Here is a 16,004-nt window from a genome sequence, read left to right as displayed (position 1 = left end):
AAAAATCACATAATAACTTATATCAGTTAGTAATATTTTTTATTGTTAGTGTGATCCTTCAATAGCCTATATTATTTTTCTTATATATATATAATGTCTGAAATATACCGAATATAATGGGATAGAAAAACCAAATTATATTTCTTTTTTTTTTCTTATTTTTCTCTTCTTCTGCAAATATTTTAACATCGAACTCACTCCTCCCTCCTTGACGCATTCCTTTCCTTCCTCCAATCCCCCTCATTCTCTGCCGTCGCCGCCTCTATCTCTCTCCGCCGCTGCCGTCGCCTTGGGTGTCCTCCCCTCCTTCTCCGCCGTCCCTTTCGCCATCATCACGATGGGCTCCGCCCTCGCCGGCCTCACCTCGAAGCCATCATCTGGCTGACTTGTATGTGAATCCTAGGTCGGGTCGGTTAATGGGTCAAACGACCTATTAAGAGGTCCATGTAGAGGGCAAGGAGGAAGGCAAGGCCTCAAAGCAGGCGAGGGAAGGCTGGTGAGCGGCGATGACCCAGGAGAGGTAGAGGCTTGAGAGGATGGGGAGGATGTGATGCAACGGAGTACCGAGATATTCAGTTAATTTGGGTTTCATGGCCACAACTGTCAACAGGAAGGAGAGGACAACGAGGTGGAGGTCGGGTTCAAAAGGCCTGGAAGGCCCAGCTGGGAGGTCGAGGCTGGTAGAGTTGACGAGGGAGTCAAGGACAGGGGCTGCGAACAGGATGGCGAGGGCGTTGAAGATGGACTCCTTCAAAGATGATTTCATGGGTTTCTCGCTGGGGTTAGGGTTTTGGTTGACGACAGACGCCGGCGGAGGAGACGATGGTGGTGGTGAAGGAGCAACAGCCACCTGCAGCCATCAGCATGGAGGCGGGGGACCAGTCCTCTCGAACTCCAAACCTCTCCGCCGATGGGTGGCGGTAGGGTTCAGATTGACGTCTCTTTTCGCACGTAAAGGAAATCCTGAGTTTTATTAGGGAGGAGTATTTTACAAACAACATTATCTATCATTATCTTATAATGGTCATGAGATAACCTACGCCAACTATTGTTTAAGGGAGATGGATGATGGGATTACATCCTAAAAAAATAATTTTGAAAGCAAATTGATGCTTTAAAGTTTTGGTGGTTAAGTATGTGCCATTGTTCCTTTCTAAACAGCCCATTCAACTCTATACTCTAATGTGCAACCATGGATACAAAGGAAATTTTAGGTATACTATTTCTACTTGTACAATAAAATAAGGATTGCGTCGAGTCAACTTTGTTCATATTCGATACCAAACTTTGAAGCGCATATGTAGGTCATAAACGGATATACGATGACGGCAAATGGTTAGACTTTTTGGATGGTAATCAAGTATTTGTTAAACAATTGTGGTCCAATAGTTTTAATTTTGAAGCAAAAGATAATCTAAAATAGCCTTTGGCATCGCTTTCAATTTCATATTTTCAAAATAAAGTATAAATTTTATATTAATTTTAAAAATATAAATATAATTTGTTGTTACCAATTATTTTTGAAATATAAACGTTCGAGTTGTTATAGATGTAGTGGCCCTAGTTGTTGTAGATGTAGTGACAGCAGAGACGAAGAAAGCATGGATAATGATATTGTTGCTGATATTATTGGCGGAGAGGCAATAGTAAAATAGCAAAGGTAACAACAATAGCAGCAATATGGTGATAGAGATGGACGAGGTAGTTGTGGTTGTCCTGGTGGCAAATTGATGGCATGAGTGGTGGTGGCATAACGACAATATGGTAATAACAATGTGCCACAGACAAGAAGCATGGTGGATACCACAACCTCCATGCTTATTTTAGAGGTCCTTTCATCCAATTCTTGTGGTTACGGCTTCAGACCGAGGGAGAGAGATGCATACAAGAAAACCATAACTCCAATTGGGCATCATTCTTTTTTTTACAAAAATAATTTGAAAGGTACCCGATACCGGAGACCATGTACTCGCCAAAAAAAGAAAAAAAAAAGAAGCTTAAGATAGACGCAATAGACAAAACACAAGCACACCACTATTCCCTACAGATTCTGTACAAAAAAAAGAAAAAGAAAAAGAAAAAGAAAAAGAAAAAAGCGGGGTATCCTTTCTTCCCCTCCTCGAGACCCTTCAGGAATGAACAAAGAGCAGCAAAGATGGCAGTCCATGACGATAGAAAACCCTCTTTTGCGTATCTCCAACCTGAGCTATATTAAGCATCTGGATCTCCATCACTAAACTCATAGCAACTAAAATGCTTCACTCTGAACTTCCACTCACCTTTGACCGCGTCATATGATATAAACTCGGCACCCTGCTCCTGAGCTTTCTTCATCAGCATTTCCTTGTACTTTTCAATCTTGGGCCCTTCCATGTACTGCTGGCCCGTTTTCTTATTCATGCACTTGATGTTAAGCAGCGTAACCTCTGCAGGCTTGTTAAGCCCCTGTCCTACTGGAGGTTTCTTGCTCTCATCCTTGTACACAATCACCTCACGGTTGTTGAACTGGATGATGGACTCCAGGTCAAGCCTCCTGACATCTGTTTCTCCATAGAATTTGATGCTCCCAAAGCCAAGCCTTCCTACCACAAAATTTTTCACACGACGGCAGAAGCCTGGCTCGGCCCGTTCTTTGGCCGCCAGCTCCTGGACCCGAGGCTCAGTGTAGTAATCAGCATGGCGCAGCTTGGGCATCAAAGCCTCGATGTCTGCGCCATGCTCGTAGACAATCGCAGCTTGGATCCCCTTCTGTGTATGATCATCCTGAATGTCATATGCCTTATGGGCAGGTTTGGATGGTGATAGAGTGCTATTTTGCTCCCTGGTGCTGCCATTCTCAGTTGGCCGTTCTGCATTATTGATACCATTTCGGAGGTTAGCAAGTAGTAGCAACATAATAATGGATATGATCACGTCATCATTATCAATATTTGCTACAAAGAGCTACAATTAGAGTCAAGGTCAAACAACCTCGCTAGTAAGACAAAATCCACTGCAGCTAAATTCAAATATTTTGTGCATTCATCACCTGAGTCTATGCAAATGAGCAATCTAAAATAGGTTTTTCCATGTAACTTATCTCTAAATTTGTTCCTTTATATATTTTCTCTGGGTTGATGAGCCCTTAATAGTTAAGATTTTATTTTTCCTTCTTTCCAAAAGTCATTACCTACCCATCGCCCTTAGGCAACCTTCTCTCTTTTCCCGCATGAATGACCACCAGACAGAAGTTTATTTAAACCAAACAACATCATACAGCAACACGTCTACAATGGAATTGAGATCATTCTTCATTTTGGCTGATTAAGGTACATTTCAAGCTAACAAGCCTATTTTGTTCCTTATCTTGAAATGAAAACAAACATCTTTTGCATGCAACAATTGAAGAACTATTCCATGTTCTTGAACGTCAGAGAAGTATCACTAAGTAAAATGAAAGAAAAAATAGTGGATATTGTGGTAGAAAACAAACTTACCATCACGATACTCTGCAAAGGATTCATTAAGAGCTGGAGCAGATGGCTCTCCTGATACCTTACCTGAAGAAAAAACATTAATCATATCATAAATAACAGAGTAGAAGAAATCATATTACGACTTGATTCCAGGGCAATAGAATAAACAAAAACTCATTCTGAAATCTAGAAGTTATTGATGACAACATAAACAATGCATCAGCAACCAAACCAAAGGTAATACGCATTTTCAATGGTGACAGGTAATGTGCTTCTGTAATTGGTAAGCAATTGGGAGTGGTTTGGTATGCATTAGCACCAGAAAGATACTGAAACAGCCCAGGATAATCAAAAGCCAGAACAGTTTGTAGAACAAGATTTCTTGAAGCCAGTTAAAATTATTATCGGAGAACTTAGCACCCGTGGCTTTGTTTAATTGCCACTTTACGTTTAGCCCATAAGAAGTTGCACTTTACATTTAATCCCTGTAAACTACACAGTTAGGCTTGTTTCTGCTACAGTTACCCTGTTGTGTGTGTACACTTATGAACATGCCAGCGGTTAAAAATAAAATGGCTATCGAAATTTAGAAATGGATATTAATTTTTCATATAACAGTCAATAAACATAAAATGGCAGTAAACCAAGTGGGCAGACTTCACTTATAGCAATATTCTTTGTCAGAATGATCTCAATATTCATATAGGATGCATGACACACTATTTTCAAGGGTTCTTCCTTGTGAAATACCACTTCGCTTGGGTGTGTCGCCCCAATAGAATTGTGAAACCACACCAATGCAAGGAGCGCATAACATGTTGCTAGAACATTATATTTTCTTTCAAAAAAAACTAACCTTTTCTAAAATTAAACAAGATTTGCTGTCTATAGTTAATACATGAAATAGATGGAAGCACCAAAAAGAAGAAATAGAATAATGCTTTGAAAAACAACTTTATGTTTTGCACATAGGCAGTACTATCATATCTGAAATCCAGTAACAGTCCCAGAACTCTCAATCCTCATTTTCCTTTCTGCAACCTTTGCCTTGCAAGCTCACATTGGTAAATTGCAGTCATTAAAGGGGAACTCCTACTTGGTCTTGGCATGGTACATTCAATAATTGCTCGTGAGTATCTACGAAACTAGTTTCATCATCATTCAAATGAATTTCCTATAACTAACAGATTTACGACTCCGAATGCTTCTTTTGGCAAAACAGTACAAATTAACAACATTGATTAGTGACAGTTTTACTTATACAGCAACGATTCATGTGATTCACAATTACAGGAAAAAAGAAATTGATGAATAAAATTATTTTACATAGACAAATGTCACGAACTTTTCTTTTACTTGGAAAATTTTTAACAAAGTATATAATCCTACATAAAAATTTACAATAAAAAATTCCATTAACAAATATATTATTCTAAAACTTCTCTGTGGTCAATAAATTCTGAAAACATATCTTCCTTCAAATTAAACCGTATTCCAATTACTATTATACACATTTACATCAAATTTGCATACTGAAAACCTTTGAGGATATGTGTTGGACAAATCCATCTCAGACCCATCCCGATTCCAATTTCACAACCTAGAAACTAGAGCATGTTATAACCATTTGTCAAAACACCATGTCATAAACTTAAGCAGTGTTACTAAGCTCATTATTATTCAAGCTCATGCTTCTTTCATCCATAATGAGGAAAGGACAAGAAGGTTGAAGTAGCAAATAAACTTTGATTCAACCTACTATACAAGCTCTAATTCAAAGGTTCCGATATCAAAAGAACATGAATTGAACAAATTTACCAAGTACATCATGAGCTTTATCTTGTTATTTGTGCCTAAAATGATGGTCCAATACAATGAGAGAAATAGTTGGAGAAACAAATGATGGCAGCACATCTAGGGCAGTAACAACGTCAAACAATGGTTAAGTAGGCCATGTTATTTAACAGAAAAAACAATAGTTATTACTCTGAACTCAAGCACATGTATAAACACTAAATGACAATTTGGGTAACTTATGATAACAACCATCTGCAAAAATCTTCTTCACAGCCATCATCCAATACAAGTACTTTACTTGCTATGATACCTTTTACTTCACAAACAGGCAGAGCAATGCAACTAGGTATCAAGAAGCAAAAGCAAAAGCAAAAGGGCAGAGTAAAAGATGAAAAATAATAACAAACAACATGCTGAAATTTGTCTGTGTAGTATTGCTCCTTTGAAAGGGTGGGCAACAATATGTTCTGATTCTCATTAACTAATTTTTATACTTTGGTATCCCAAGAGCCCATATCTAAGGATACCTAAACCACTCCAAAACAATCTGTATGACTTCTCTTAACCAAACCAATAACATAAGACATCGAGATACATATCCTACTCAAATAGAACAACAAGCATTACCAAGACAGTCCTTAAAGACCTCTTTAGCAGCAAGCCCTGTACACATTCTTCACCAAAGTCCACATGGAAACACAATCATTAAACAGCAATGAAGAGCCATTATATGAGACAATTGACTGGTTTATTGACATAACATTTTACAGAAGCACCAAAATTATGTGGCTATCTCATCAAACTAATAATAGAGTCCTTCCATGACTTGGATATGTTACCAACTTTTCTAGAAGCAGTTGAAGTGTCTACTAAGCTCCTGAAAAAAAAAAATGCCCGGACTGCAATTGACTCAGAATCTTAGCTATAGATTAAGATGAATAGTGAAGACAGAAACCTCAGCTTTGCTACAAATCCTCCTTAGTGAAGCTTTGAAGAAGCACTACACAGGGACTAAAACACCATGACAATGTTTCAGCTAAAAAGATACTTGAAAAAACCAAAAAAACAAATATTTCGTTCTCAATTATCTCCAACTCATGGAAGATAAACCTCACCTAAGATCTTTGACAAGGTTAGAGGAATTCTTCATTACAAACTTCAATTTAGAAGCTACAATCCACACAATATTACCAGCAGCGCTCTGCTCCCAAAGCACTTTATTAAAAGCAAATCACCAATTGACACCAACTTCCAAGAGTGGAGTCAGAGGTCCTTCAGAAGTAACTGACGTACCCATCTATTCTGCCACATACACATCCTATCACCTTTCAAGCAGTGAAAGGACAACTATCTGGAATACTTCAACCCATCATTAGTCAACTTCTCAACAGATGCATCTTGCTTCCTCTCAACTTCCATTCCATCACTTCTTCCTCATATCCACACTTAGCCATTAAAATTTCCTCCAAAAGCTAACCTTTTCCAATTCTGAAAACACAAAGTTATCCAAATTGCTCTTCCAGTTAATATGACATCATCTCCAGGCACCATTACTCCATTTCAAAATAAATCATTATTGAAGCTCCTTCGACAATTACAGTAAGAGACAGCTAAAAAAAAAACATAAAAAATGAAAGTGGATTTAGTAAGGACAATTTTCCCTCTATTAACAAGAATCTTTTCCATGAGTGGAAGGTAAAAAACGATGAGGAGGTTGAGGCATATAAGAGGAGCAGCATCCACTCAATAGTCACCAGTACACCAGTTTCTATTAGTCATGCACTCCTTGAATCCTGATACTTCATCAAAACATTGTTGTGCAAGGTCAACAATTCATAAGATGTTTTCTGTTTTACAATTTAAGATGCCATTTTCTGAAAAACAAAGATAAGAGGTGAAACAATTATGCTCCCCAAAAGCCCCCAAGAACACTCAATGGAAAGGATGACAAGTTCTACCATCTCAGTTTTACAAGACTTGAAGCAATGGAAATCGTTGATTTACTGTTACAGACCAACTCATGTCAATACAACACAATCAGCCAGCTGACTGGCTGGAAGGTGACAGTTTTCACTACAGATGCTGTGATATGGACTTTAAACTTTCCTTTGAACTTAATTTCCTGGTCCACTGGGATTTCAAACTTTCCCAACTATCATAAAAAGATGGAGAACAGATTGTCTTGCTGAGACTTCTACCTGATTTGTACCATCCATTAGTTGCAAGAAGAAAAAATTTGGCCTTCAGTTCTCTCAAACACAAATGATTCAGTGGAGTCTTGCTAGGATTGCTCTAGCTGAAAAGCAGTCAATATAATTAATTATCTTTATTCTTTGGATTTTGGTGCCCTATAGGAGAAATAGAGAACCTTTTTGCACATCAATATCATTTATCGGAGAGATTCCAATCATTACTAATGATGAGATGTCACCTGTGACAGATGAAGCCCATGTCCCTATATTTCCTCTTGGGTCATCAAAAACAATTAAATTTTGTATCAGATCCCTGCAGACAGCTATAGGATTAGACTTCATGGTCTCAGAATGTGGTTCCTTAATCCATCTCCCCTTCATTATCTTCTTTATTCCAGCATTTCAGTTTTATTAATCTATCAGTGTAGTTCCCAGCATTTTGTACTTTCCATTATCATAAAAGGGCACCCCAATGCATGAGGCTCCCGCCACTGTGGGGTCTGGGGAGGTTTGGAAGTATGCAGCCTTAACCCCACATATAAAGAGGCTGCTTTTATGTTTCAAACCCATGACACCCATGTAATGATAGAAAAACCTTACCATTGAACCAAGGCCTGCCCTCTACTTCCCACTATTGTCAGACCTAAAAAGAAATACTGCAAGAATGCACAAGTTTCCATCATTAACAACTTCATGAATACAGCAAAGCATTACTGACTCTGAACAAGAACACTTTCTTATTTAGCAAATCACGTGTACTACAAGCATTAGATGCCACAATAAGCTGTAAAAGAACATAACAAACAATCAATATCAAGTATCGTAACAGAACCATATATTACCATTTTCATTAGTTGGACTTGGGACGGGTTTGTCTTTTGGGATAGTCTGTTTCTCCATGCTATTTCTTGAGGGCCATTGCTCAATTGGATGAATAATCAGTGTTCTGGGATTCTCCCTTGGTATGAAAAGAGCATCTGCCTTGGGTGTTGAGGGTGCTTCTTCATCATCGCTAAAAAATGGAACCTGCATATAAACCAAACTGTTAGCAAGTGATCTGCTTTAAACATTTACATAACAGGAGCATACATAACAAGGAGAAAATTTTATGAGCGCTCTTAAAAATTTATATGTTCCTTTCTCAGGACAAAATATGAGAGAATTGAGATATAGGCTGGCCCTATAGTAATTTCTCACCCTTGGGCCATCAGTTTTAGGATGATATTTCCTGCCTGGCAACTTAATCCTTCTCTGAGACAAGTGTCTTGGAACCAACAAAGAGGAAGTTCTTACTGGAGTGGGCTTTTCAGAAACCTGTAGTGCAGTAAGTTAGCATTTTTATTAATGAGCAAAGCTAACACATTTGTTCTGTGCTGATAGATTATTGGTCATATAATAAAATAACTTCAATGTCGCAAATAGTTAGTCCCCACTCTTTGGAGAAACATCTAAAAAAAAGAATAGAAAAATTGCAAATAGAGCATACACCAAAAGAACCATGCTCATATAGTATAGACCAATCATATATTGAGGACCATGGTAGAAAAAATGTTAAACTTACAGGCATGCTAGAAATTCCATACTGAATTGAAGGGGCAGAGCCAACACGACCAATGGACATCTGAGGCATTGCTGGAAGAGTGCCAAAAGGATTTGTAATAGGAGCTGGTTGCATGACCATATTAGACTGACTAGCAACTCTGCTTCGTAAGGCACATTAAAATGGATAAATCATCAGATATTAAACAAACAGGGATGCATAGTAAAAAAAAAGGCAATGAGGCACAGCTATGGTAATGCCATTGAATTTGTCAGTCTAGTTATCAAAAAAGAAAAACAATAAATCTAAAACAGATTGGGTATTGATTGGATATTGGTATTATCCATGTTAATATCCACTTATATTCAGCAAATATGAATACAAGTATATTAAATCAAACTATATATTTTCTTAAAAGAAAATATGGATATGAATCAGGCAGTATCCATATTTTCTATATACAACTAAAGCTATATATTGAATATTTAAAGTTTCTGTACCATTTCAAACATATAAACAAATGACACATGATATGACAAGATCCTAAAAAAATTTTATCCACTGAAAGGTAAGTCTTCAAAACAAACAACATAAATTAAATTATATAACTAAATGAGTATGCCATTAAGATGAGTAATCATCTTTCTAATATGCAGAGATCCATATCTCAATCCAAAAAAGGATAACCAAATATTTGTATCATCAATATCTGTATCCATATTAAGATTCAAAAAATATTTCATAAACAATTTATATCCGTATTAGTATGGGATACAGATGTATGCAAGTGCAAATGGATATCCGTATCCAGCAAACTGGATACCGAAATGTGAACATCAAATTATTTTTTTGTTCACCATTTTCATAGACGGTAACTTTTCTATGCCATCAAACATGATGTCAATATCTTTCCAATACTCAAAACATCAAGACGGGTTTTCCATTTCTCAGAACAAGAAAAGAGGCTGCAGCATATCAATTATTTATCACTAATTGCAAAAGTTACAGTACATCGCCTGCAATGTCTGCCAAGTATTAATCCCGCAATCTTAAAAATTAGTAAATAGGGTAGGAAATGGAGCATACGGTTGCCCAAATGCGCCCTGGCTGAAGATATTAGACATGCTGCCAAAGCCACTCGAAGATGCTGAAAAGTCAAGAAAACATCAACACAAAGTGCTTGAAGAATTAAGTAGAAGCAGAGAAAGGGAAACATATTAGAGCAACCTGGCTGTGTCTGACCAAAGCCACCAAAGGAAAACGTACTTGCTGTCTGAGTTGGGGCAGCCGGTTGAAAAGGTGTTGAAAGAGAAGGCTATACAGAAAAATAAGCAATAATTCAAATTTAAAACACCACCAGGCATTAAAATAAAACCATACATGGAAAGAACAACACAAATTGCTATTATACTTTATCAGGTTAGCATAAGTGGCAAGGATGACTATGATAATTTACACAGAACAACAGTTCAAGGGTGGCTTACAGTTGATTGACCAAATCCTGCTGGAGTGCTTGAAGGAAATAATGAAGGTGTTGGATTACTGAACAAACTTCCCCCGAACCCAGTTGATGGTGAGCTAAACAGATTTGAACCAAAAGAAGGGGTGGTCTGCTGAAACCCTGCAGACGGCTGTCCAAAAGGGGATGGCGTTTGCGCAAAAGATGGAGTTGAGGACTGAAATAACCCAGATGATTGAGTGTTACCAAAACTCAGGCCAGTACCAAACGATGAACTTGATCCCGTCATTGAAGAACCAAAAATCGAGGGTGATGAACTGAAAGCAGGTGTGGTAGTTCCACCAAAAATCGATGGTGAAGAACTTGGACCAAATCCGGCACCAGTCGGAGCCCCAAACAGTGAAGTAGTAGAAGACGTTGAACCAAAAGGGCTTGATGAGGAAGAACTAAATGGTGAGCTGAAAATCGAACTAGATGAAGGACCAAATCCAGATGAACCAAAAGTTGGTGTTTTAAGTGCAAAGGGGTTAGAAGATGTGGAGGATGAAAAAGGGTTAGCAGTAGGTTGACCAAATGTGCCTGTGGAACCGAAAGGGCTTGATTGTGTTGGAGCAGAAAAACCAATCCCGCCTGCAGGCTGTCCAGAAGGGTTGGGTCCACCTGAAATTTAACATTAAAACCTCATAATGTGAATAGATTAATAGAAAAGGGCAATGTGAGAAATAAATCTAAACAATAAGATAAAAACTAGACATGCTGACAGACTGCAAACTACATGAGTTCACATAGACAGTGCAAAGTATAGAACCAAAATAAAAGGAAGAAACCTGCTTTCCTAAAGTGTGTCTCAAGTAATACATTGGTTATTGAGAGAAAATAAAATACATTAAGTTACTTACCAAGAAAGCAAACTCACATTAAGTCGTCATTTGTAATCCTATTACACTCTTACGAAGCGCTAACAAAAAGGGATCTTTATGGCCACATGCAAAATACTGATGTAAAGTTATAATCCTATCACATACGAAAAGCATGCTCACACAAAATAAAAAAGAGTCAAAAACAAACCCCCTTAACCTCAAGAATTTTCTGTCACAATAATGATATAGAAAAAAGAAAGAAAAGGTTTTTCAACTATGCGAATGAAAAATGCTCAGAATAATTCATTTTTACCTTTATCTCCACGTTGATAGTCCTCCCATCTCAACTCCTCATGACTCTTATCTTTATACACAGGCATAGCGGATATGGACTCCAGTTTTCCAGCAGGCTGAGTACTACTGCCACCATCAGCCTCAGGTGTTGGGGTATAAGCTGCTATTCTGCTTCCTCCTAGTTGACCTCCAAAAGCTGATTGCCCAAAACCTGGGCTACCAAATGTTGGTGTTGTTGCCTGAGCACCTGCAAGGAATTAATACACAAAGACAGGAAAAAAAATAAGAGAAAAAAATAATTAAAAAAAAAAAGAAATGCAGAAAGGGAGCTAAAATAGGAGAGAAAGTAGAAGAAGAGATGTGGTAGAAGACTATATAATACTTCAAGCCATATGAATGTCATTAAAAAGAAAAAACTGCTTAAAAAACTAGTTTCAACCTCCTAGTAGCTGCACAACCAGCAAACAGCAATCATCTCAGACTGTGTATGGAAGCATGAAGTAAATTATTATGGAGGAAAAAACTCACCAAATGGCGAACTCTGAGCGCCAAAAGGAGATGGAGTTGTTCCAAATGGGGCGCTGCCAAACGCAGATGTTGACTGACCAAACGAAGGTGTGGAACCAAAGCTGAAAGAAGGAGTACTTGATGCACCAAAAGCAGGAACATTTGAAGATCCAAATGTCGTACTGGATGCACCAAATGCTGGAGTGCTTGACGATCCAAACACTGAGGTACTTGGCGCACCAAAGGCTGCTGTGCCTGTAGAACCAAAAGCCGGGGAACTCGAAGCCCCAAATGCTGCTCCTGCACTACCAAATATTGAAGTTGATGTGGACCCAAATGCTGGCGTAGTTGTGGCACCAAAGGCTGGAGAAGATGTAGCGCCAAAGGAGGGGGCGGTTGTGGCACCAAAAGCAGGGGTGCTTGTAGAGCCAAAGGCTGGGGTGCTTGTAGCGCCAAATGCAGGTTGACTTGATCCACCAAATGGTGTGGAGGAACCAAAAAGATTGCTGCCAAATGCTGGTTGTGATTGCTGAAATGTGCTACCAAATGGACTTGATTGGCTAGGTGATGACCCAAAGCCTCCAAAGGCTGGCTTCTGCCCAAACATAGATGATCCTATAAAGCGGAAGGGTGGTTCAATGTCAGAGAACATTCAAGAGTAACAGAAGACATAAGTTTTATATTGACAAAATTGACTGATCAATATCACAATAATATGCTAATGGCAATAAAGAAGCAAAAACAATTAATTCTATTTGTAAGAACTGCAGTTCAAATATATAATAAGTTTCGATATATTACAAACATCAATAGGTAAGTAGGATTTAGGAATTAGATAGAATAAAGAGGAAGGGTTTGCAATGTTGGCTCCTTCATTTATATAGTAACTATATTTTAAACCTGTTGCTGAGAACACTCCTCTTCAAGAATGATAAGCACTTCCCCATAACTCATTTATAACATCTTAATATTCTCACCTGCAGTCAATTAGTCTGTTACAATTAAATCACATCTTATGGTTGTAGCTTTACAAGAATGTGTCTATTAAGCTAAAATTTCTATCTAGTGAACAATCTCCTATTGGAGCCAAGTCGTCACTAGGGGTGACCATCAGAAAGCAAAGACATTTGAGATAACAGCAAGACTTTATTTATAGCAGTCTGAATGCACTTCCAAGCAACCCATTGAAAACCCAGTACCAATTACTTTCTCAAAAAATAGAAATATATAGTAATTAGTAACTGAAAATAAAGATGAGTATTTGTTTCTGCATGTTAATTAATCTGTATCTTGAACAACATATTGCCGCAAGACATGCTTCCCATCCTAAAAAGCTACTCCTTTCAAGAATAAATACTAATAGCTCGTACAAACCACTTGGCTGCAAAAATGCATGATATGGTAAAAATAGCAATTAAGTATTGACTGACAGTTGACATAATATAAATGTACAACACCGAAACAGAAAAACTACTTGCATTAGCTAGCAAAATTATGATTGACAACAATAACTCCATGAATTGGACCAAAACAAAAATAATCTGAAAATGATAGCACTGGTATATGTGCAAAATATACCATATCATGGTTTTTAGACTATAAAAATAATATCGACAATAAAGACTGTTGATAACTCATCATAGTTCATTTTCAGGGAATACTAACCACCAAATGAAGGGGAAGAACTGCCAAATGCAGGAGTAGTTGATGCCCCAAAGGCAGGCATAGAACTTCCAAACGTTGATGCTGATGAAGCGCCAAATGTAGGTGTTGAAGATAAAGGCGAGGAAGGCTGCCCAAAGACACCGGTGGGTGTGCCGCCAAATATTGAACTCCCAGCCTGTGAGCCAAAAGGATTTGAACTACCAAAGGGTTTTGGCGCAAATGGATTAGTGCTAGAGCTGCTTGTCTGCCCAAACACTGACTGGGAACCAAATGGGCTACTCGAAGAGTGCCCAAATGCTATACAGCAGAATAGCAGCCATCAGAAGTAGAAAGGAGGTGAGATAATACAACACACAAGCCGAGAAAACCTCAGTATATAACATGACATGAAAATTTGTAACTATACTTCAGAGCAAATCGATAAGTAAAATAGCTAATGCTGCTCATCAGCAGCAAATACCATATTCATATGTGGACGTAAAATCAAACTGAAAAAGGTAGAACAAGCCATCAAGCAGGAGAGATTTCAGTCATAGCATTCGAACTAGTGGTGACCACGTGCAGCAAAAGGCAGCAAGATCAAGAGCAACTATCTCCAATTCCCATCAAGACTAATAAAAAGACCTAAGACCCTAAATCTCGAACATTGAGAAACAAAACAATCTACCAAGATTCCTACTGATTGAATACAGACATGGAAACAGCTCGGCATACCGTCGAAATCAAACCCACAGAATCAAATCCGAGAAGATCTCCCAAGAAGCAAACAGGATATGCAGTAGGGCCATGAGAGCATAAAATAAGCAAAACCATAAAGAATCGAAACAAATTAAGAAATTCCACACACCGATCTAATACTCTCACTGATAGGAACCATAACTCAGAAAGAACCCATAAAAACCAAGAATAAAAACGAAAGAAAGAAAGAAAGGGGGGGAGAGAGAGAGAGAGCATACGATTGCTGGAGCCGAACATGGCTGCGAACTCTCTTCGATCGCTGAGACGGAGAGGATGTGGATCTGCGACGATAGAAGATACGCATCGATTAATTTCGTGACAAGTCTTTTGCTATATATATGCGGCAGACCAAGGGTTTTCAGCCCCTATTTTAGCTTTAAAAGAACGCTGGATTGAATTAAATTAAAAGATAAACTCCAACAGGACATCGAACTTCCAATCCGTACCTTCCTCTACCCCGAGATAGGCGGTGGGTTGGATCCAATCAGAAATCAGAGAAAAATAGGCGCAATTCTAAGAGAGAATTAGGGCATTCAGAGTGGGAGGGGATGGAGGTTTTTCTTTTGTCTCGGCCTCTCTTCTGTAAGGTTCTCGTCGGAGGCGCTTTAGATTTAGAGGGGTTTACAAAGGGAAGGGGAGGATGGAGACCTACACGCAGGACGGAGATAATAACAAGGCCTTTTACATCCATAATACGCCACCGGAGATAGGCCTTTGCGTGACCGGCAAGTGGGTCCCACTTGAATGCTCATGTGGCAGGTAGTGGGAGGTCGGTTACTTAACAATCGGTGTCAGGACCTCGTACCGGATCCTAATCATCTAGGAGCTCGTTTATCCCCCTAACCTCCGCCAACTATTCACCATCCCGTCTTGGATAATTACGAGCAGTATTTTTTCTTTGTTTTTTTCATATGAACGGACAGCAATCTTCTCCATCTGCTCATGTGGACCTTTTTCTCTTTTTTTTAAGTTTTATTTTAGATGCTGACAAGATTGCAATAATTAGGATAGATTAATTACGAGGATTAGGATTCTTATTTAGTTGGTGATTAGTTTGAATAACTTTGGAATTTTGTTCTTAATTTTATTCGGCTTAGTTATTCCTCCTAAAATAGTTATTTTTATAATTTATTTAGTCTTACCTTTTAGTGCGTGCTGAATTTGAGTAGAAATGAAACATCTCACTCATTGATGCTCTATTTAAAAAAACTGTTGGTGGCATAAGAAAAGAAAGAAAAAAAAGGAGCCCGATCGATTTGCTCCGCTTTGGTGTGGTAGAGATAGCAAAAATGGACTAAATCCTGCCAACCCACAAAAATTCATTTGCAATAAATAGGTATAGCTTGGCTACTTTTATATTCAGGTTGGAGAAGGGTTAAGCCAAATCCAACTTGTTTGTAAATGGAAAGATTCGGGTCCAAGCTGAAGAGTCACTTAGGTCAAAATATATCAATTTTTTGAAGTATAGCAAACAAAGTAAAACTGTTAGCATGAAGA

The 16,004-nt window shown here is 38.3% G+C and overlaps 1 protein-coding gene across 2 annotated transcripts; it reads right to left on the bottom strand.

The window, feature by feature from the left end:
* Nucleotides 1-1,883: 1,883 nt before the first annotated feature.
* Nucleotides 1,884-15,168, bottom strand: LOC103695581 (nuclear pore complex protein NUP98A-like). Of its 2 annotated transcripts, none has more exons than XM_039123495.3 (13): nucleotides 14,954-15,168; nucleotides 14,726-14,788; nucleotides 13,770-14,066; nucleotides 12,126-12,719; nucleotides 11,617-11,844; nucleotides 10,469-11,103; nucleotides 10,212-10,299; nucleotides 10,071-10,131; nucleotides 9,006-9,144; nucleotides 8,642-8,758; nucleotides 8,287-8,470; nucleotides 3,477-3,539; nucleotides 1,884-2,849 (listed from the first exon to the last, which is right to left on the bottom strand). In XM_039123495.3, the coding sequence occupies exons 2-13, from the start codon at nucleotides 14,742-14,744 to the stop codon at nucleotides 2,212-2,214; spliced, it is 3,063 nt and encodes a 1,020-aa protein (XP_038979423.3). In that variant the 5' UTR covers nucleotides 14,745-14,788; nucleotides 14,954-15,168; the 3' UTR covers nucleotides 1,884-2,211. The 2 variants fall into 2 exon arrangements, with proteins under 2 accessions (XP_038979423.3, XP_088573305.2); XM_088717179.2 differs by having other exon boundaries at nucleotides 10,251-10,299; nucleotides 14,954-15,163.
* Nucleotides 15,169-16,004: the final 836 nt, after the last annotated feature.

Source organism: Phoenix dactylifera, chromosome 2 (genome assembly GCF_051530095.1).
Source record: "Phoenix dactylifera cultivar Ajwa chromosome 2, Ajwa_hap1_PhDact_Kaust_v1.1, whole genome shotgun sequence".
In the NCBI taxonomy this organism is placed as follows: Eukaryota; Viridiplantae; Streptophyta; class Magnoliopsida; order Arecales; family Arecaceae; genus Phoenix; species Phoenix dactylifera.
The sequence above is the reverse complement of the archived record's forward strand: the minus strand, read 5'-3'. Positions and strand labels throughout refer to the sequence as shown.

Bases quoted from the DNA above. Each gene is read 5' to 3' on its own strand.
- LOC103695581 (XM_039123495.3), bottom strand. The intron at 9,145-10,070 runs GTATGCTCCATT...CTTACGAAGCAG, and splicing joins CAGGGCGCATTTGGGCAACC to AGTTGCTAGTCAGTCTAATA. The intron at 2,850-3,476 runs GTAAGTTTGTTT...TCAATAATGCAG, and splicing joins CTTTGCAGAGTATCGTGATG to AACGGCCAACTGAGAATGGC.